Genomic DNA, 23,307 nt, shown 5'->3' on the forward strand with positions numbered 1-23,307 from the left:
CAGCAACAACATGGCAAAAAATGGTGAAAATTGACTAACATTGGCAAAATTTAGCAAAAAAATCTGGTGAAAATGGGCAAAAAATCAGCAAAGAGTAGCAAAATCGAAAAAGAATGGTATTTAATTGAGAAAGAGTGGTAAAAATGGCAAAATGGGGGGAAAAATTTGGAAAAAGCAAGATAAAACTGTCAAAAATGGGCAAAAATTGGATAAAGTGGCAAAAGTGTGTGAAAAGTGACAAAAAGCATTGTCAACAATTGACTAAAAGCAGTAAAAATGGGTTAAATGTGGCAAAAAAGGGGCAAATAACTGCAAATAAGGGCAATGGAAACATAAAAATGTTTTAAATGAAGACATTAAAGAGCCACATATGGCTCAAAAGCCACGTGTTGAATGACACTGATATAAACCATCGTCACCGTCGTACACAGCACACAGCTTGGTCATTCTGATAGCGCTTCTCTGTGTAGAAACAACTTCCTGTAATCAATCTGGACGTCTACACTGCACCTGGCGTCGTCTGCAAACAGCTGATATTGGCCAGTTTTTATTGTCAGTTGCCAGAAATTGCAGCCGAACTCCCACGCTGCAAAAATGTGCAACTGTGTTGCAGCATTGGTGTGTGATGATATCACTGTTAATGGAGCTCTCCCCAACAGTTCTTCACTCTTTTACTAATGTTGCCAGCATATTTGTGAAGTTTTGACATTTTGCAGGAGTTTGCCTGCAATATTCGATGATCGACAACAACAAATATCCCATTTTTGGGTGTCTGGGACTTCTGTTTTTGTTGCTGTGGTACAAACATTATAAACTCTTCTTAGATAAAATCAAATGAAGTTAGAAAATTTCTGATTTAACCTAAAAAAAATTCACATCAATAATGTTGTGGTCAGTTATCATATTTCCATCAGTAGTTCTTTCTTTTAATGATCTTTGTATTCAACATCAGGCCTGGCTGACATTATTTAAAGTATAGAAGTACCATTTTAACCTATCTTTAAATATATATATTAAAACCTGATGTATTTCCCAGCCTCTGGATGTCTCTACATGTCCGTCGACTCGCTGACAGGCTGGTCAGACGGCCTCGTAGTGATGTCAGACGTCGACGTCGCCGCTTTAATTCATGCAGCAGATGTAAACAGCAGCCGGGGGAGGAAACGCTGGCTGCTCTCCTGCTGTCAGGAAGACGTTTAAATCCCATTCAGAGCTCCACAGACCGTTTTGTTAACACTGCTGGAAAGACTCCGAACAGACGGTAATCCTTTTTACTCTGAGAGAAAAATCAAACATGGAGGATTACTAAACGCTGACATGCCGTCCTGATCCAAATCAGACTTGTCGAGGTTTATCTTACTGAGCAGAGACGGCGGTGGGGAGGGCTGATTTAGTTTGTGTGTACATCCTGCTTTTATTCTTCACAGTGAGCTCTAGCTGAGACTCTTCGTTGAGATGAAATCTACATTAAAATCATGCCAATCAGTCAATGAATTCTTCCCGACCTCCTGAAATCTGGCAGTTCAGGAAATTCAGTCTAAAATCAGATTTTAAACTGTCTGGTGTGTTGCCAATCTTAGAAACTAGTATGACTTTTTTTTAACCACAATCTTCAACTTTAAACTCCACCTTTGTCTTCCATTCCAGGTAAAATAATTATAGATGAGCTAGTACTGGCTGTCAACACTAGGTGGCAGTATGACAAAGGAAGATGCTTATGTAGATCCAGGCAGGACTGATATTTCTTATCATATGAAAATAAAACTAAGGTTGAACATTTTCACCTCCGCCGAGGAGGTCATGTGATCAGGTGGGTTTGTTTGTTTGTTAGCAACACAACTCAAAAAGTTGTGGACAGATTTTGATGAAATCTTCAGGAAATGTCAGAGATGGCATAAGGAAGAACTGATTAGATTTTGGTAGTGATCCGGATCACCATCTGGATTCAGGAATTTTTTAAAGGATTCTTCACTATTGGGAGATAGGGCTAGTGGCGGCGGTCTATGCTCTCTGAGTGCTTTTCTAGTCTTAGAGGTGTAATTAGCTTCGTACAGTAGGTGGTGCTACAGCAAAATCATGAAATCACTGTTGAACTGTGTAGGGGTCAGACTTTGATTATACATGTGGAAAATGAAGCAAATCCTAAGTTTAATATGAGAGTTATGCCAACTTCTTGTGAAACTGGCGAGACATTGAAATGCTGCTATCGACAGTAATAAGACATGCCAGAGTTGTGGACAATTACTGAGCAGTTCTCAATAAAAAAAATCTGGGCTTGATAATTTCAGCACAGTAAGAGAAAGAAACTAATGACCCATTTGTGCCACTTTCTGTTGGCTGGTGAGGGCGCCATGATGAGATGTTTGCATGTGGGCGTGTTCAGTGGATTCTGTTGTCTTGCCAGAAGATGTGAAGTATAGAAGATCCCAGAATGATGTATGGAAGAGGTATAAGAGGTTAAAGTTGTTTGTCACCACCAAAAATGTCTTATTTTGAAATTGAAATGGCATTAATGGACTTCCTGTTGGGATTTGTGCATGGGTCCTAGAGGCTTTATTGTGGGTGTGATGATTATCCATGAGCAGACTGAAGCCCAGGCTGAATGGTGTGCAGGGTTTGAATGTTTGAAGCTTTTTTTTTTTTTTAGGAAAAGCTCAAAATATGTAGGCGGAAATGTCGGATTAGCAGAAAGAGGCACTGTGACAAAGTTTGAAGTTGATGCATAAGTATTTTCAGGATCAGTAAACATTCATGTGGAGTATGGTGGTGGTTGACATTGCTGCTTATCTTCACCAAACACTCTAGAAAAGGAGGTTCTTTAAAATGGGGGTATTATACCTTTTTTCAAAGCTTTCCACCATGTCTCTGATACCCACGTAGTAGCTTCAAATGGTTTACAGTTCAAAAAACTCCTCATGTTTCTCACTGGCGTCCTGAAAAACCTTTATTTTAACCCCTGTCTGAAACGCTTAATTTTCGCTGCTGTCTCTTGAAAACCCCGCTCCACGGACCTGCTTTCCTCTGACTGGCCGATTTTCCGGAGGCTGGCCGGTGGCAGGTCTCAATGTTTTGTGCCCGCCCCCTCCAGTGTGGCTATGTTGCTATGCTAATACTTGTAAACTTTGAATGAACCGGTCTGACTGAGTAAAATGTGGCAAATTTTGATATACGTCCGTACGTGTTAGACCCGGAGTCTGACCCTGATAGTTTGGACCGAGACCCATAGACCCTCAGAGGCTTGGTGAATGTGCAGGTCACAGCTCGTCCACGAGAACGTTTTGGAGTTGTTGGATTGTGTATTTGATGAGTTTGAAGAGGGGAAGCAAAAAATACCGTCTGTCTCCATAGCGTTAGCTGAGCAGCTGGCATATCAGCTTGCACTGACAACTAAAGGAAACAAACCTATTACTAACACTATAGGGATTATGGAAATGGGTGAATTTGCCAAAATGTTTTAGTATCCCTTTAAGTATAAGCACAGAAAATTTGGAGACAATCTGATAAAATCTGTAGGTGGAGATCCTTCAGATGTGACAACAGTGATGTTGCCCAAAATAACCAAAAATTGACTTTTAACTTTTCATAATGCTCTTCCTGTACATTTTAGAGGATGGTCCTGATAGACTTTTCTTTTTGTTGAGCCATGATTCATATGTGTACCAACTTTCGTGAACGTAGCTCTTACCCAGTCCCCTATCTCATGTCTGCAGCCCATGTGGGGCCCCTGTGCAGTAGACTTGCATAGTTCCAATACCAGACAAAAACTTCCAACAGCTACCATTGTCTGGAAGGATTTGGGACTTTTTAGGCATGTTAAGGCCCCTAAAATCAGCTGTGAAGGACCAAAATAGTATCTAAGAATGCTTACAGTTGTAATAGGGTGCTTGTTTCAAAGTTGGCGCTCAGGCCTTAAATATGAATGAAGAGTGTAAAAAGCATTCATGCAAACAGACTACAGTTTGTTCAACAAGCTTTGTGAACAGCTGTGGGTTTTTATATTTCTCTGCCATCGTTTGGGTCAATCCCAGAAAGATCCTCTTGTGGATTAAAACAACAGCTCTGCAGAAACAAACCATCCTGCCTTCATTCTGCACAAACTTCTGAACACTCTCCATCCTAAAGGATCTCTGCATGTCACCAGTTTCTCCGTCATACTGACGGATCTCTCTCCTCACGCCGCCGATGTGACGACGGCGCTGAGCGGAGAGCGTGCAGATGTTTGCAGACGTGCATTCAGGAGGAAGCAGGGCTGCAGAGCTGAGCCTAGCTTAATGTTTAAGGTTATTTCAGTCCCCACGCAGAAATTTAATTATGTAGCTGCAGAGGAGGAGAGAGGAGGAGAGAGGAGTAAATGAGTCGGCTGATGGGAGTCATTCATTATCCAGCCAGAACACACGCCGTAGGAACAACCTCGGACTGCGTCTGAGAGTGTATAATTAATGAACAGCAGCATCTGTTCTCATTACTCCCCATACAGCCGCTCTGAACACACACTATTATACAGACCTACACTCTCACGCTGAGGTTATTAGAGGATTTTTAACACTGACATCCACCCAGTAGACCAGTTTAAACCATGCCCTCATCAGGAAAAAGATGCAGAGAGAACTTCTATAGATAGATTTGAAAATAAGACTGAAATAAATTCAGACAGCCGTAGAAAGTTTTCTAAAAGGTTCGTTAAAACGATCGTCGCGAATATCAACATTAAACCAACATGCTCAGACATTTCTACAGGATTATTTATGGAAATAAAAGGAATCACCTGCAGAATCAGATGTTCTGCAGATAGAGTACTTGGAAGTTAGTGAGTTAAAGTTAGTAGTAAAAAGGGACTGAAATGTCATGTTGTGCTCACATGCATAACAGAGGTATAGCTGCTAAGTTTACCCTCAAATCCAAGCGTAGGTTTGTGCCACATTTGACCAAAAAAGCCTGAATGCATTTCTGACATATCCCGTCCATGAACAAGGGATGAACACAAGGGTTGATGGCCTTGACCTTTGACCTATGACCTCAAAATCTAGTCAGTTCACCAATGAGGTAAGCTTGATTTTTGTGCAAAAATTTGAAGAAAATCGCTCAAGGTGTTCTTCAGATATTTTGTCTGTACGAATGTCCCAAAGCAAATGGACGACCTGAGAACTTAACGCCTGCAGCTTTGGCTTCCACGTGGCATCTACACCCAAATCCAGGCAGTGCTGACGCTCCTAACAGCTTATGAACAACAAACGAAGAAGAAGCAGAAGCAGCGGCTTCAACTGTGGAATAAGTCTCCGTCCACACGGAGACAAAATGGATATATTGCCGTTTAGTTTTGAAAAAGTTTTCCGTGAAGAAGGGATCGTTTCAGGAAATATCCTCGTAAACACAGAAACTCTGAAAACAACTGAAAACGCTGTAGTGCACTGATCATCAACTGGCGGCCCAGGGGCCAAATCAGGCCCCCCAATGGCTTCCCTGTCTGGCCCCCAAAGATCATTAAATTCAGAAAAGCAGAAGATGAAAAAGAAGAAGAAGATGTTGTGGTTTTAAGAGTATCTTTTGGCATTAAATGTCTGCAGCTGTTAAATCCACCACAAAGCAATTTATGTAGTTTTAGAATGACTTCACATTTGATCTGTTTGTACTGAAATTCACTTGCCAGCCATTATTAGTAAATATAAAAAGTGTTAAAACTGCCAAATTGGCCAGATAAAGTGGTGAAAAGGGGTATGAGAGTGGCAAGAATGGGCGATAAGATCCAAATGGGTTGTGGAGTGGCACAAAGGGACAAAAAATTGCACGAAAAGTGTTGAAAAGGGGTTAAAATGTGGCAAACCATTAGTATAAATGGAAAAAAAGGAAAAAGTCTATAGAAAATGGTTTAAAAGTGGTAACAGTTGTGAAAAAAGTCATCAAAAGTGGCAAAAATAGACAAAAAAGGGGCAAAATGGAAAAAGGAGGGATGAGACAGGCAAGAAAAGTGGTTAAAAGGAGGAATAGAATGGCAAAAACATTGGGTTAAAGAGGCAAAAAAGGGCAAAAAGTTTCAAAAATGGGTTTAAAGTGGCAAAATGGTGCAAAAATAGCCACTGGTAAAGTAGCGAAAAGGCAGGAAAGTGGGTTAAAATAGCAAAAAGTGCCAAAAATGGGTTAAAAGTGGCACAAAATGTTGCAGAAATAGAATGAAACAGTGTAAAGTGTTAAACATGAGTTTATATTGGTGCTAAATCATAATTGTTGAGGCCCATTCTCTGGGATTTTCAGGAGCCCAGGCATGCCTGTCTCCTGGTGGTCTACGGCGTTATAGACCGGGATAGATCTCACTGGTAATGCCTGAAAATGTCCTTCAGTTTTAAAGAAAATACTAATACTAATAAAATAATACGTTAATCAGAACAAAATGTTGATTTAATTTTTCTTTATTTGAAAGTCAGGCCCCCGGAGACTCTGTCGAGACTAAATCTGGCCCTTGTGCAAATGTACTTGATGACCCCTGCTGTAGTGCATATGCCAAGCCTGTACGTAGCGCTGTAACGCTGGCACAGAAATGCACCAAAAGAGAGAAGAACATGACAGAAAACTGACAAGTTTTTCTTCTAGTTGCCGTTCTGGTTGTTCTCCGTGTTGGATTTAAGAACATATGGTGTGTGCGTTCTGCAGTGGTGGTAAAGGAGCGTCAGATTTTGCTGTAAAAGCCATAACAAGCTCAGTAGCCTCTGCAGCACAAACACAACTCTGTAATCCGATATTGTTGTTTTGGCCGGACCCATGCACTCGTCTTAAGAGAGCTACGCTATGCGTGACATAATCATTTCAAGAAAGATGCGGTTGGCTGTCCACAAGGAGACGAAACGGTCGTCGTTAACAGATTTGTGCACTCTGGGACCCGGTTTCCAAAAGTGTCGTTTACAGTTAAAAAACCTTTTGTGTAGACTCCTGAATTCGTCTCCATGTGGACGAGGCCTAAAAGTGCACAAGCCTCATTTCTGTCCCTTCTTGTGTTTACATAAAGCAGACGGCGGTCCACGTCTAGCTCATATAAGCGTCGATTTCACACAAATATCCCGGCACCTGCTGTTATCTAACAACTACATGACCACACTCTTAAATATGATTCTCCACCGATTCAAATCAGGAGATGTTCTTCATTTAAGTGTTTGTCTTTGTTTTGCTTTGCTCTTTTTTGTTCACAGTACCAACTGTCTCTCTCTCTTTCCCCAGTACTCCCAGTTACAACTACGCCCCGAATCCAGACAAGCACTGGATCATGCGCTACACCGGCCCCATGAAGCCCATTCACATGGAGTTCACCAACATGCTGCAGAGGAAACGCCTGCAGACGCTTCTGTCCGTGGACGACAGCGTGGAGAAGGTAGACGGTGCACGCTCAGACACATTGACAAACATAAAAATGGTCCTTAGAGCCTTTCTAAAACTTTACATGATTGTCTCAGCTCTACAACATGCTGGTGGAGACGGGCGAGCTGGAGAACACCTACATCATCTACACGTCGGACCACGGCTACCACATCGGACAGTTCGGCCTCGTCAAAGGTGAAGACATGAAGTCTAACCTCTTAATGCTGTTTCTGGGTTTAAAAAGCAGCTTTAGATCAGATGTCCAGGGCTTTCTAGTTTCTAGAAGCAGACAGCAAGGCCTACAGTTACAAGCCCAGTTCCAAAAAAGTTGGGACACTGAGTAAATGTAAATAAAACAGAAGTCAATGATTGTCAAATCTTATAAAATCATATTTTATTCACAATAGAACACAAACAAGAGACATCCTACCAGTTCATGACAAATATTAGCTCATTTTGAATTTGATGGCAGCAACACATCTCAAAAAAGTAGGGACAGGGCAACAAAAGGCTGGAAAAGTAAGTGGTACTAATGAAAAACAGCTGGAGGAGCATTTTGAAACTATTTAGGTTAATAGTCAGTGGGTCAGTCAGACAACATTCCTCTCCCAAAACTCCATCAACTGGTCTCACTTCCCAGACGTTTACAGACTGTTGTTGTTTTACATGGTGTCCCAACTTTTTTTAAATCTCGGTTTTCTGTCAGATTTTAAGGGTTCTGAGTTTAATCCGGTTTTCATGCAGCGCACCTTTAACAAAGCAGATGAAACTTTGTTCTATGACGGTGTGTTTGTGTCTGCAGGTAAATCCATGCCGTACGAGTTCGACATCAGAGTCCCGTTCTACATCAGAGGACCCAACGTGGAGCAAGGCAGCATGTAAATACAATCACACACTCGCACATCATCAGCCAATCAGCTTTACCCCTCATTCACGATTACGCATGCGACTTGTGTCCATTAATAGGAGTGTACCACTCCAGGAAGTGCATTTCTTTACCTCATAGAAACCATCTCTAGCTGTAGGAGAGAGGTTAAAGCCTGGCCCACAACAAAAGACATCACTGTAGAGTTACGGGCCAAATGGGGCTAGCTGCTAGCCACCCGTTACATCCACTGATGGCTAAATGAACTTGATGATATCTACCGTGGTCAGTACAGATCCTCAACTGATGGAATATGATCATAGAAATGTTTGGAGCTGTAAGGGTGTGTTTATAAAGACAAAGTTAAATCTGCCACTACAGCACCAATGTTCAACTGGCGGCCCGGTGGCCATATCAGGTCCTCCAAAGCTTCCTGTCCGGCCCTGAAAGATCATTATCAAAATCAAACAAGGAGGAAAAGAAGATGTTGTGGTTTTGAGAGTAAAATGTGTGCAGCTGTTAAATCCATCCCACAAACAATTTATATTAAAGTGGTTTTAGAATGACTTTACATATGATCTGTTTTTACTGAAATTTACTGTCAAGATTAGTAGATATTTAAAAAAGGGTTGAGGTTCCAAATGGCCAGATAAAGTGTTGAAAACGGGTTAGAGAGTAGCAAAAATGGGTGATAAGTGGCACAATGGATGTGGAGTGGCACAAAGGGGCATAAACTGGCAGAAAAAGTTGTGAAAAGAGGTTAAAGAATGGCAAAAAATTGGTAAAAGAGAAAAAACAGGGTAAAAAGTATCAAACATTTATTACAAATGACTAAAAATAGCACCAAAAAAGTAATGAAAATGTGTTAAAAAGTGGCAAAAATAGGGGAAAAGTGGCAAAAATGGATAAGAGTTGCACAAAGGGAATAAAACATGCAGGAAATGTGGTTCAAATGAGTTAAAGAATGGCAACATTTGGGTTAAAGATGCAAAAAGTATTAAAAATGGGTTAAAAGTTGCAAAAATTGGTTATAAAGAATGGCAAAATTGTTGAAAAATGTAGAAAATTGGGTATAAATGTGGCAAAAATAGAAGAAAAGTGGCAAAATTGGATAAGAGTGGCACAAAGGGGATAAAACATTCAGGAAAGTGGTTCAAAAGGGGTGAAGATCTTGCAAAAATTGGGTTAAAGAGGTTAAAGAATGGCAAAAAATTGGTAAAAGAGAAAAATGTTTGTTTTAAATCTGCAAAAAGTGTTGAATAAATGTAATGAAAATGGATTCAAAAGTGGCAAAAATAGAAGAAAAGTGGCACAAAGGGAATAAAACATGCAGGAAAAGTGGTTTAAATTAGTTAAAAAGGTTAAAAAAAATGGAAAAAATTTGTCTAAAGAGGCAAAAAGTATCAAAAATTGGTTAAAAATGACAAAAATTTGGTTATAAAGTTGCAAAAATTGTTGAAAAATGTAATGAAAATGGGTTAAAAGTGGTGAAAATAGAGGAAAAGTGGCACAAACTTGAAAAGAGTGGCACATAAAATCTTGCAAAAGTGGTTCAAAGGGGTTAAAATCTTGCAAAAAATTGGGTTAAAGAGGTCAAAGAATGGCAAAAGGGGGTTAAAATTGTCCAAAATGAGTTTACGCTAGAACTACATCACAACTGTAGAGGCCCATTCTCTGGGATTTTCAGGGATCCAGCCACCTCAGGCCTGTCTCTTTGTGGCCTGCTGCATGATAGATAATAGGCATAGATCTCACTGTCGATGCCCGAAAGGAAATACAAATACTACTGCAATAATATTTCAAAAAGACCAAAATATTTCTAAAGAAAACAGACTGTAGGAGTATGCACTAACTCTACTAGCATGCCTGCTCTGTCAGGCCGAGTTGCAGAACATTCTGAACCTCGACTGTCCGCTTAATGGAGGACGACGTCTGAGTTGAAGGAAAGTACGTTCTTCAGGCACAGTCAGGGCAAAAACACGGCAAAGGTTGGCGGTTTAGGACTGTTGGAAATCACAAAGACTCCCAGAGGAATCCATGGATTTGTAGTTGAATAAAGTGAAAAATGAATGAATGTGAAAAATTTTGATATTAGACAAAGATAACCTCAGTAAATTCAAAAGTTCAGTTTTTAATGGTGATTTCATTTATTAAGGAAATTAGCCGGACCTACCTGGCCCCTAAACCGAATAACTGGTTGTTCCATCCAAGCATTTGTGATAACTGGCTATAGGCCTTTGACATCACTATGGAGGAATGTCGTCCCATTCTTTGATGAATTGTTTTGGAGGTTTTTTCAGCATGAACGGCCTGTTTAAGGTCACGCCACAGCATCTCAATCTCAAACTCTGACCCTAACTGAGTCAGTGAGGCCTTCAGGTCTGTACATGTTGTTCTGGGTTCTTCTATGACCTCCTGGATGAGTCATGGAAGGTAGGCTGGCCACTCCTGGGAAGGTGCACCACTGTTCCAAGTTTTCCCCAATTGTGGGTAATGGCTCTAAACATCATTGGCTTTAGTCCAAAAGTGTCAGAAATATCTGTAACCCTTTCAGACTGATAGATGTCAGTGACTTTGTTTCTCATCTGTTCTTGAGAATATTTTTGATGATCTGAAACATTTAAGTGTGACTAATGTGCCGAAATAAGAAATCAAGAAGGGGAAAATACTTTTTCACAGCGCTGTAAAACAACAGAAATCCCTCTCAGCTTTAATTCATCCACAGATCACATTAAACCAAAACTAAAGGGGCGTTTTTTTCATTTCCCTTGTAGCTCAGAAAGCGTGATATTAAACTAAACAGTAGAAAGCTTCAATAAAGGAGCATCTTTTGTTTGTTTGAGGTTATCTGGAGTATTTTTAGTTTAGTCGGGAGAGCTTTTGGACAAAAACACAGTTGAAAAGTTCAGACTATTCCTGGTTGGCTGGATGAGAAGCTTCAGGCATAGCGCGGTATAAAAGTAAGACATGGGGTCAGCAGGGGTTAATGTTTCTGGGTTGTGTTTGGGGTTTTCTGCCCCCTTGTGGGCGTAAATCTGTTGACGCAGCGGTAACCGTAAAATCAGCGAGAAAAAGGAAGATGTCGGTGGATTCAGTCAGCAGCAGAATGAATCATACGGAGAGAATCAGACATGCTTTTAGTTTGTCCACGCACACACACGAACAGGCAGGGAGGAAGCTGTGAGTGTGTGTTTTCTTATTACACTAAAGCAGATTACCACAGTCAGAGCCGTTCCACGAGGTGATCACGAGTTCAGAGAGAGAGAGAGCGGCGTTTCCTCCTGCACGGCACACATTAAAATATTAAACACCCCGTCTGCAACATTTCACAACAAACAGTCATTAAAACCCTCCTCAAGTTTGGCGTTAACGGCGTCTGTGATCGGTTTTTAAAGCAGATGAGTCTCTGCAATCAAACACTCTTCACTAAGTTAGAGGTAAAATATGAAGGACCGGTGCACTGAAATGCCTGGAGTTTCCATGTACTGTATGCACCTCAGCCTTATGGACAAAAATATTCGGCCGCCTCACCAATACACCAGTGTTTCCCAACCATTTTTTCTTGGACTGTAATGACATTGTATTCAAATCCATGTAGTTTAATATGGAGTTGGCCCCTCTTCTGCAGCTTTAAAAGCCTTCACTCTTCTTGGAAGGCTTTCACAAGAGAGCAGTGCTTCCCAACCTTGGGTCTGGGCTTCCCCGGGGAGGGAAAGATCTCAAGGGGTTGCAGGACCCTTTCTGCCCTGCTGTTGTCAAAATTAGATATATTTTTAAAATCATGATTAAAAATTGTATGTATGTGGCACAGTGCATTTTGGGGTTTTTATTTAAAGACCCTGTAAAGTAAAAATAAATCTGTATTTATGTTTGTGGTATGATAGATCACTGTGTGATGAACCCCCAGGTCAAATTTTAGTCACATAAAGCATCTCCAAGTTTATAAAATGAAGCTTCAAATCATGAAAAATGAGGCAGTAAAATCTGCTCCAGGATGGTGTGGGCGTGTCTGTTGAATGAGCTGAAACCACGCCCACTCAGGACACGGGTAGTCTGCAGCATTAACCCCCTCACTCATGGTGTCATACTTGGAAAAATATTTTCCACTAAAAACATGAACCAATAAACAAAACATGCACAACTATAACTTTGCAATGAAACATGAACATTATAGAACGGTACAAGAGTACAAGACTGAATTCCTTTGCACAAAATGAAGCAGAAGTCCCTGCTCCAGGTGACTGCTTCCTTCCACAATATTGTAGTGTTAGAGGGGCGGGGTCATTCTCTACTTTGGGCTCATGACATCATGAGTCCACATATTGGCCCCGCCCACATGACACCAAGCCAGGAAAGAGATGAAATGGCCTAAATCCAGAATTCAGTCTCATGTAGGTCTCAGAGTTTTCACGTTAACAGCAACCATACAACATTTCTAGAGTGTAAAGACAAAAACTTTGGATTTCACTTTACAGGGTCTTTAAAAAAAAAGGTTATCATTATGAAGTCTGTTCAAAAACATTTAAATTATGCTCTAATAGCTGATGACTTGAAAAATATTCTGACTGTCATTTGCATTAATATTTAGGAAAATAAGAGAAAAATGTCATTTGCTTAATAATGTGGAAAGCGGTGTAATGGTCAAAAAGTGGCAAGAAATGGTGAAAAGGGCAAAAATGGGATTTAAGTGGCAAAAAATGGGGAAAAGTGGCAAAAACTGGAAAAAAAAAATTGAAAAAAAGTGGTGTTTAATGGCAAAGGTATCTTAATTGGGTGAAAAGTGGCAAAAAATGGTGAAAAAGGGCAAAAATTGAATAAATATGGCAAAAATGGGACAATTAAGTTTGACAATCAAAGCCTTCTGTATAAGCCTGTTAAACAACCTGATCTATGTGAATAATTTCTGAGGTCAAAGTTTCCCTTATTTAAGGTTTTCTGGGGGAGTAATATTTTAAATTAAGACATAAAAAGCCACAAATAATCACAAAAGAGCCACGCGTGGCTCTATCACTGGTACGGACCAGCCTTTACCTACTCGGGTACGCCGTTGCCTTAAGAGAAACCCTTTAAACCCTCATACAATCAGAAGATGAGATTTAGCATATTTACTGCACCTTCATAGTTTTATTTCATATACAGCAGATTATTCCAGATACATTAGCATTAATAGGAAAGTCCCTACAGAGCCATAAGGTCCAATTAATGAGTCACTACATTTTGTGTAAAGCCACACGTATTTTCTTTTGATATTTATCTCTTAAAACAAACCCTGAAAATGCTTTCCTAGCAACATTAATGTCTCCAAAGACACTGATTATTTCTTGTGTTTGTGATGCATCATGGTAGAGTATTTGGCAGTGCCACAGTTCATTTATACAGAGGAGTTAAAGGTGTGTAGATCTTGTATAGTCTTGTATTGATGAGCGTATGTGTGACTCGTTGTGTTTTTGTGTGTCAGTAACCCTCACATCGTCCTGAACATCGATCTGGCGCCAACCATCCTGGACATCGCCGGACTCGACACGCCTCCAGACATGGACGGGAAGTCGATACTGTCTCTGCTCGACACCGACAAACCTGCTAACAGGTAAACATCACAGTTACACCAGGAAATACTGCAGAGTGAACCAACAATGCTCCTTAAATGAGGGAGAAGACATTTCAGACATGCAGAGCATCAATCAGTAATTCTCCACCTGAAGTAGTCATCTTAAAGTCCATGTCACAGTTTCATAACTCTAAACAGGGAGAATGGGGTCTTTCACATCGCTGCTCCCCCGCTTTCAGCACTGTGTAACTTCAGCAGCCGGCCGTGGTCCTCTCATATGGCCCTTCAGCTCAAAAGAAGCCAGTTAGCCCATCTCAGTGCCGTTTGATTCAACCGCTGACGATAAGAGACGGAAAATAGCGAAAACAGCCACACTGCTAACCAAAACACTTACGCTGTGTCTACAGTAGGGTGATTTTTCACAGTGCAGTTACACTCAGTGACCTTAGGGGGCACCAAATATCACCGGACCACATTTCTTAATACTGTTGCTTTAAAATCAAACATTTTCAGTTCTGCTGCTTTATGGGCCCCGTGAGTGAACTTTCTGTGTTCTCAAGCTTCTCCTGCTATGGATGCTTTAATGGATGAACCAGGCTAACAGGCTACCTGAGTACTCACGACTGGAAAATATTTAATCTGGTTTTTAATCTGGGTCAAAAGTGTAAAAAAAGGCAAAAGTATAAGACTGTGTGCATACTTCTCTATAATGCTGAAGGAACTACATGTCCCACAATCCATTGCAATTAATTTTGTTTATCATTAAGGATAGTTGTCAAGCTTTCAAACCATTTATGTACCTTTTATCAACACTTTACTGTGGTGTTTATATTTTAATGTTGTAATGAATTCTTGTTTTCTATTTATTGCTTCATACTGCAGCAGCACTTATTGCAGTCATCGAAAGTCTACTGTCTTTATTTGCAGGAAGAGGTAGACATTTCCTGCCATGGTTGCCAGAGACCCAACCAGAGACGTCTCTGTGACACGAGGATTGTGGGTGTTTTTGTATGTAGTTACTACGGCCTCGTCTACACGACATTTTTCAAAAGTTCCACATTCAGACGGCAACGTTTTTAAAATGATCTCCATTCACACGAGACTGCTGGAAACACCAAAAACGATGTACTATACGTGCCAGGCCAGTAGATGGCGGTGTGATTTTCATGCCTGCGCCGGATTCTGACTCAACCCATACGACCTTTGACAGCGTATGGGTCAAGTCAGAATCTGGTGCAGTAAAAATGAATTCTGTAGGAGGGGCTGAGTTGGAGTTATAGGGCATGGAAGTCGAGATGATGTTTGTGTACGTGATTGAATGTTGGGACTATCAGTAGCTGGGTTTCCATTACAGTTTTTCGCAAAATGAAAGTGATATTTCTTAAATTTTGATTAAGTACAATTGTGTTTTGAATGCGTTTCCATTGAAGGGAGTTTTTCGGCATAGGCCTTGCAATTCTCGTAAAATCTCATCTTGTGTGAATGCGCTGCAGGGAAGCTTGACGCTCAAAACCTGTTGCGTGTTGGTACAGTTTTGGTTACGTCTATGGCGGTTGCGTGTTGGTACAGTTTTGGTTACATCTACGGCGGTTGCCTTGATAATTTTGAACAAAAGACGAAGCCAACGGATGATAGTTCAGAGGCAAAGTCCGTATGTCTGGCAAAAGCCACGTATAAGGGTAGAAGTATGATGTTAAGAAAAGTCTCATCTCTTCTTCTGCCCACACGTACTGCGCCATGTTGTCTCTGAGTGACTGGTCATGTGACACCGTACGTCACGTCCTGTGTCTTGTAAATGCGGAAAAAGTGTTTCCATTACACTTTTGCAATATATTTCTCTATCAAAACGCGTGAAAAACCTCCTCATGAAAGCGTTAAAAACTTTTTAGCGATATTTTAGGGTTTCTTGAAATTCAGGTGTTTCCATTACCAGTTTTTTATTGCACTATTTAGATTTTGCACATTTCCAAGTGTAATGGAAACCCAGTTAGTGAGATCAAAGCAAAGGCCTCCTGGAGAACTGCATAGCAACACATGGCAGAGCTAATGGATTGGTCCATCCTCTCCCTGTTTCCTATTGGTTCATCAAAAAAAAAATTTAGGAGCAGAAATGTGCTTTGGAACCCAGGGAAAGTTTTGCACATGTCAGAGAAAATTCAGATCTGAGATTAGCAGACATTTGGAGCACAAACGCATGTTTGAAGAAAGATTGGAGAAAAATCCGAGCCTAAAATCAAGGAGTCACGCTCTCAAAACGGCTCAACAATCCATGAGTTTTGTAACAATACTGACTCCATACAGTTGTATGATGTAAAACACAGAGAACAGTTCCTGTAGGTAAGAGGAGCTTTATTGAGCATCTATTTTTCAGTGTCATATTTTGTCCAAACTGGATGTGGTCTAAAATAGCAATCATGTAGATATGCATCTATCTGACGTCTCAGAGTTTTAATAATGGACAGACAGTCGTTACTATCCACACGTTCATTTATGTCCTCAGCCTGTCTCCACTCTGACGACAGTTTGTCATAACACAGAAAGATTTTAGCTCCAAGAAAACAAAGTGGAGAGGAAATTACTGTCTTTCTGAAGCATGAGTCAGGCGGATTTGTGAGGAAAAGTGCATAAAATTTTACCCAATATAGAAACCCTTTCCAATAGCACATTGTTGCACTCAGCAGGGACTCTGCTTCCTGTCCAGCTCTCTTTTTAAAGGAGAGGGATGTTTCTGAGAATCACTTAGGAATAAAACCCAGCTCTCATCCAGGAGTCTTCATTTACTGTAAATATCCCTCATATTTAAAGTTTGAGACATCCCGGAATAGAAAACAGATGGAGTCATTAAAAAAGGAGACAGAGCCAATTAGGAATCTGATAAAACATAATCATATAATTGTCTTTATGTGAACTGAAGTGAACTCACTCTGCTTTTGTGGCACCAAGTGGAAATTGAATTTTTTTATCTAAGTGAGTTTAATTGGGTGAAATTGAATAAGCATGTCCCTCATTTAGTTAAATGCTTCACTGAACAGATTCTGTGACCGTTGTGGCCATCGAGTTCAAAGAATAACTAACCCTCAGACCTTTTTTTCAGATGTAAACTTGTGTCTGTTTGGACTTAGTAGAAGTATATGGCACCATCTGTTGTTCCCACAGAACTGGACAGTTGCCGTTCCCTTGTTCTGTTAACTTCACTGGTAGCGGACCACAGATGAAATCTGCAGCTCCACCAATCAGAGGCTTCTCTGTGACGCTCTGGGATTGTGGCAGTGTTTTCATTGTGGACTAACACTGTTCATTAACTTTAACTGTAAAAAATGAAGACTAAAATATAAGGGCTTTCTTCTGACTAAATCTGGACTAAAAGGTTTTTGAGTTTTCATCGACTAAAACTATTAAGGCTAAAAATAACTGACATGACTAAATTATTATTAAAACTTAAATGTATTCAATCTAAAGAGTATTAGTAACATTTTTAAAAGCTACCAAAATTAAGACAGCAATGTGGTGGTGATGAAGAAGTAAAGTTGATATACAAGCCTGTGTCTTCTACATGATCAAACACCATTGTTTTACCCATCCATCCATTTTCTATACCGCTTATCCCGTTCGGGGTCTCGGGGGGGGGGGGGGGGGCTGGAGCCTATCCCAGCTGTCATTGGGCGAGAGGCAAGGTACACCCTGGACTGGTCGCCAGTCAGTCCTAGGGCTGACGTATAGAGACAGACAACCAGGCACGCTCACACTCACACCTACGGGCAATTTAGAGTCACCAGTTATCCTAATGAACATGTTTTGTGGTCTGTGGGAGGAAGCCGCAGTACCCGGAGAGAACCCACGTGTGCACGGGGAGAACATGCAAACTCCACACAGAAAGGCCAAGACCAGGAAGTGAACCAGGGACCTTCTTGCTGTGAGGCAACAGCGCTAACCGCTAACCGCCGTGCAGCCCCCATTGTTTCACAATTAAGATAATAAAAATAGCTATTTAATTCACTAGTCACGGTAGAACATGGAAGTTTAGTAGCTAAAGTTAGTTCAGCCAATCAGAGATGGCACTGTGAAGCTCCAGGGTTATGGGTAATGTAGTGCTGTTGGCTGCAATCGCTAATAAACCAGGTTTTACCTCATATAAAGTAGAAAGTAGACAAACTTTTCTTCATCTACATGATCATATCTCTTCATCTTACCTCAGTCCTCTCTAGTTCCACCAATTTTTACAAAAGTTGCCAACTATGGCCTAAAATTTGACAAAAGAAAAAGAGGGAAAAGGCCCCAACATCCCTAGCTTCACTAACATCCATCCTCTGCCTTTGAAGATCATGCCATCCTTTGTAGCTAATAAAACATTCCATCCTCTTGCTTTGAAGATGATGTCATCCTTTAAACTTGTAAAACATTCCATCCTTGCCTGCAAAGATAATGCCATCCTTTAAAGCTTATAAAACATGCCATCCTCTGACTTTGAAGATAGCCTCACCCTTTATAGCTTCTAAATATTCCATCTTTTCCTTTTGCATATACGCTGGCTTTTGAACATTTTAGCCACACCCCTGATTCTACCAGACTTCTTCATCCTTCTTCAAACCAAAACAGACAAGTTTAAAAAACTTCTTCTTTTTTTTCTGATTTGTGATAACTGTGGTATAATCCTCCCCTGATTGATATTTATCAGCTCAGACTCAGACATCCAACATCTGAGATGCCATGAATGTCGTGTACACAAATGAGCAGGAAATGTGTCAGGTTTGCGTTTTGGCAGATTTACTGAACCAAATGGAAGATGATTACTTAATTTACATATTTTTGTTTCTTCTTCTTCAGGTTCCAGGTGAGCAGAAAACCGAAGGTGTGGAGGGACTCGTTTCTGGTGGAGAGAGGGTAAATAACGTCACATCACTGGATCTGCTGCTGTATTATAACACACAGAAATATAAAGATGCTTACACATCCAAGCAGTTATTATGGGGGAAATGTGTAAAAAGTAGAAAATCGTCAATATTTGATTCAGATTAGATTAATGAGTATAAGTGTTAGAAACAGAAATTATAACTCTGTTTTGTGCGTTGACAGGAAGTTGTTGCACCAGCGCGTGGAGGGAAAAGAAGTGTCGCCAGAAGAGAACTTCCTGCCGAAACACCAGCGAGTTAAAGATCTCTGTCAGCGGGCCGAGTACCAGACGCCATGTCAGCAGACCGGACAGGTTCAGTAACTCGTTTTAACATATCAGTATAATCCCAATCCCATGAAGACATTTCTGATTGGCCCCTTTATCAAGCCCCGCCCTCTTGAATATTATCAGGTTAGAATCTTGTCACTGGGCTCAGCCCAGTGAAATTTTATTGATATTTGATCAGGTTCTTTTATTAGCTTGTCTTTGATGTTTTTTAAACATAAAATAGATGGGCCAGACCTTCTGAAGTTACATCGTGCTGAAAGCAAGCGACTGGGTCACTCTGTGGAAATAGGACTGACGATAAAAGTTGTTCTACTGTAAGACTGGCTTTGACTGTTGTATATGACAGATACACATATCTATCACATGGAATATAAACTTAGAACAAAAAGTAAGGCAATTTGTGTTTGGTGCATTATTTCTTTGTTGTAACAATGCTTCTTGGTAATAAATATTATACCGTTGGAAAGCCTGTTTATTACACTTTTTAATGATGCCACATTTGTAAGGATCATGCATTTGTGGGATGAGCAGCAGAGCTGAGTACGTGGGTTGTGCCCATGAAAAATGTGCCAAATCTTCTCTGCCAATGCAGAGACAGCTGATTCTGCCATTGACTCTTGTTTGGTGTTTGGTGGATTGGATGATTGAAGTTTGAAGAAACAAGAGATTGAAAATTTAACAACTTATTCATTTAACAAACAGGAGCCTCAGTAGCATGTGGAAGCACCATACACAGCCACAACAGCCTGGCTCCTCCTCCTCATGCTGGTCACCAGCCTGGTCACACACTGCTGTGGGATGGCATCCCGCTCTTCAACCAGCATTTGTCGCAAGTCAGCCAACGTGGTTGTGTTGGTCACTCTGGCACCAACAGCACGCCCAAGCTGATCCCACAAGTGTTCAATGGGGTTAAGGTCAGGACTGCTGGCAGGACATTCCATCCTCTCCACTCCCAAATTCTTGAGGTAGTCTCTGATAAACCCCGCTCTGTGGGGGCGAGTGTTGTCATCTTGGAGGATAGAGTTCTTGCTGACAGGGTGAGAAAACAGTATTCTTGTGGTGTTGTCTTCTTGGGCGCTGACTTCGTGGCCTGTCTCTGACATTCCCCGTTGTATGGAACTTGGCCTTCAGTTTGTAGATGGTACTAGTGTTCACTCCAAACAATGCTGCAACTTGGTTCTGAGGAACACCAGCTTGAAGTTGCCCAACCAACGGGCCCTATCCAGATCAGTCAAACGTGGCATGCCGATTCTTGAAGCAGACATCTACTGACCACTGTAGCAGGGCCCACGCTCACAGGTGCTGCCAATCAGGCCCAGCAGCTGAGGGTACCAGAAGCTCAAAACAAGAGTCAATAGCAACAGCAAAATCAGCTGTTTGGCATTGGCAGAGAAGATTTGGCACATTTTTCAGGGGCGCAACCCACATACTCAGCTCTGCTGCTCATCCCACAAATGCATGATCCTTACAAATGTGGCATCATTCAAAAGGGTAATAAACAGGCTTTCCAATGGTGTAAGATTTATTACCAAGAAGCATTGTTACAACAAAGAAATGATGTACCAAACACAAATTGCCTTACTTTTTGTTTTAAGTTTATATTTTACATCCCACAGATGGTGTTTGGGAAGGGTAGAACCTTTCAAAATTGCAATTGCAATAATTGTGCAGTTCTGATCAAACTGCTACTAAAGCTGCCTCCATGCTAATCTCTACACTGGCCACCATTGTTTACAAGCTTGCAGTCACTTCAACTAAACCATACCTTTAGCTACCGCCCCTTCCCCTCAAACGATGCTGATTGGTCGGACCATTCTCAGACCAGGAACCAGCATATCAAGCTTCAAGCTTGGTGAGATGGACCTGCCTGACTGTCCATCAGCACTGAACGGTTTTGGAAAGATTTGAATAAGCCCGGCAATGCCTGCTCTGAGAGGGGGCAGGACCAATCAGAGATCCAACAGTTGAATCCAATGAGCTCCCGTTGCTCATTATTCTGATTTTACATTAAAAGACAATTAAGAATGAAATCTTTTTTGCTGTTTTCAGACGGTAAAACTAAAAAACTGTCAACGAGATTTTTCTTTTTCCATCCGTCTTGTGTTCTGTTTTTCTCTGAACAATCTTCAGAAAGCTCTTTTGGAATAAGTGCAGGAAAATGGAGTTGTCTGCTGCTGTAACAAACAAACAGAGACTTGAAAAGAAGCGGAGTAGGATGGAGAGAGACTTCTGTCACTAGGATGAAAAGCAGATGTCCTCTCCGCAGAGCTCACCGATACAATAACAGCCGTAATTACCAGGAGGAACGGAACACGGCGGAGCGGAGCTGCAGAATCAAAGCCAGCCTCCGTGGACTGAATCAAGATGCAGGAGCACAACAGAAACTTTTCTCCCAGACGTTTGGAGAGCCGTGTCACCGTGTGTTTGTGTGTCTGTTCATGCTTGTTTGAGGTTAATTACACTTGTTGAAAAATCCCCCTCGCCAGTTGATTAGTCTCTTAGCAACAGTGTCTGCAGGCTGCTGGATGGCGTAGATAAACAGCCCGTGGAAAGCCGAGGGAGCGTGTGAGTGTAATTAACTATTCAGGCGTTTGTCACTCTTTAATAACTGACGAAGTGCAACAGTAGGAATTAATTCAGCTGCTGTTAATGAGCAACAATACCACAAAGCCTCCAAGCAACATAGGAGTTCCTGACTTATTCAGTCCCTGAAGGGCCTGCTGCTGAGCATCATGGGATATGGAGTTCTTTAATTGGCTGAAGCATGGCCACTCTCTTTATTCATGTTCTTGATCAGATTTACATCCAGACTTCGACTAGACCACTCCAGAACCTTCATTGTTTTTTAAGCCCATGTAGAGGTGGACTTGCTGGTGTGTTCGGGATCATCGTCCTGCTCCATAACCTGAGTGTGCTTGAGCTTGAGGTCATCAACTGATGGCCGGACATTCTCCTTTAGGATTTCCAGGTAGGGAGCAGAATTTATGGGTTCATCAGTTCATCATGAACTCTGACCTTAACTGAGTCAGTGAGGCCTGCAGGTCTTTAGATGTTGTTCTGGGTTCTTCTGGGACCTCCTGGAGGAGTCGTCCACGTGCTCTTGGAGTCATTTTGGTAGGCCGCCACTCCTGGGAAGGTTCACAACTGTTCCAAGTTTTCCCCATTTGTGGATAATAGCGCTCAGCTTCGTTGGCTGGAGTCCCAAAGCCTTAGACATGCATTGTAACTTTTTCAGACTGTTAGATGTCAGTGACTTTGTTTCTCATCTGTTCTTAAATTTCCTTAGATGATACCATGATGTGTTGGGGATCTTTTAGCCTACTTCACTTTGACAGTATTCAGGCCTGGGTGTGGTGATTAAAATGGGGCAACTCCATATTAAAGTACATGGATTTGAATGAAATATTCAGGTCAGTTGGCTAAATACTTTTGTCCATATGGTGTGTAACAAAAGGCTTCAAGTGTCATCACACTGACCAAATGAATGAAGGAATCTGGGGCTGAGTCTCTGATGTAAACCAGCTTTAAAGGGTCTATGATTCTAAGAAACCTCCAAACTTACAGGACAATATTTGCTCCAACTGTTCAAACAGAAGAGACTCGAACTAGAATGACAGAAATTCCAACATTCTGACTTGTGTAGATTGAACTTTTTGTCCTGATTAAACCGAGCGTAAAGCTTTTTATCTTTCCACTTTGACAGGCAGACGTTTCTGCAGAGGATTTTAAAAAAGCTTGTTTATTTAGTTTGGTTGTTGGGATTACCTCTGAGTTCTCTGCTCTTATCGTCTCTCTGTGTCAGCAGAAGTGGCAGTGTGTGGAGGACTCCACGGGGAAACTTCGCCTCTTCAAATGCAAGAACGAAGGAGGAGGGGCCAAGAGCTTCCAGAGGGGCGCCGTCATCCGCCAGCGTCCAATCAGCATCAAGTCTCAGATGTACAGGAACTCTGACCCCTGCAACTGTGACCTCCGTGACCTCCGACCTGTGAACCTGCGGCCATCGTTGATGAGGACGTTTAATAAGAAGCCTTTCTTCTCCAAGAAGAGTGAGTGTTACTGATTCAGTCCAGCAGGGGGCAGTGTGGCTTTTAGATGACAGTAATACAGTTGTTTGCATTCGTGATGATGTAATCAGTGCTAGATGGGGGGCAGGAAGTGGTTAGGAATCAATGTGAAGCAGTTTTCAGAAAATATCTACATCCATCGGCTAAGATCCCTACCTGGAGGAGTCTAGCTCTGAGCTAAGAGGCTAGCTGGTCCTCTTTAACAGCTTTTCTCCCTCATTTTGTCGGAAAAATGCTTTTTAATAACAACACTGATATACTATTAAGACAATATATAAACCTATAAACCTTGTGGTGTACTGGTTGG

General features: G+C 41.3%; 1 protein-coding gene across 5 annotated transcripts in view; it reads left to right on the plus strand.

Annotated features, from left to right (window-relative positions):
- sulf2b (sulfatase 2b) overlaps nucleotides 1-23,307 on the plus strand; it is a 213,639-nt gene that overhangs the window by 174,411 nt on the left and 15,921 nt on the right. For all 5 annotated transcript variants that reach the window (XM_041799371.1, XM_041799375.1, XM_041799376.1 and 2 more), the window contains 7 exons: nucleotides 7,207-7,357; nucleotides 7,440-7,539; nucleotides 8,147-8,222; nucleotides 13,668-13,796; nucleotides 18,582-18,638; nucleotides 18,831-18,960; nucleotides 22,742-22,982. In XM_041799371.1, the coding sequence (XP_041655305.1) occupies nucleotides 7,207-7,357; nucleotides 7,440-7,539; nucleotides 8,147-8,222; nucleotides 13,668-13,796; nucleotides 18,582-18,638; nucleotides 18,831-18,960; nucleotides 22,742-22,982 (884 nt within the window). The remainder of the gene's footprint in view (nucleotides 1-7,206; nucleotides 7,358-7,439; nucleotides 7,540-8,146; nucleotides 8,223-13,667; nucleotides 13,797-18,581; nucleotides 18,639-18,830; nucleotides 18,961-22,741; nucleotides 22,983-23,307) is intronic.

This window comes from Cheilinus undulatus, linkage group 11 (genome assembly GCF_018320785.1).
Source record: "Cheilinus undulatus linkage group 11, ASM1832078v1, whole genome shotgun sequence".
NCBI lineage: Eukaryota > Metazoa > Chordata > Actinopteri > Labriformes > Labridae > Cheilinus > Cheilinus undulatus.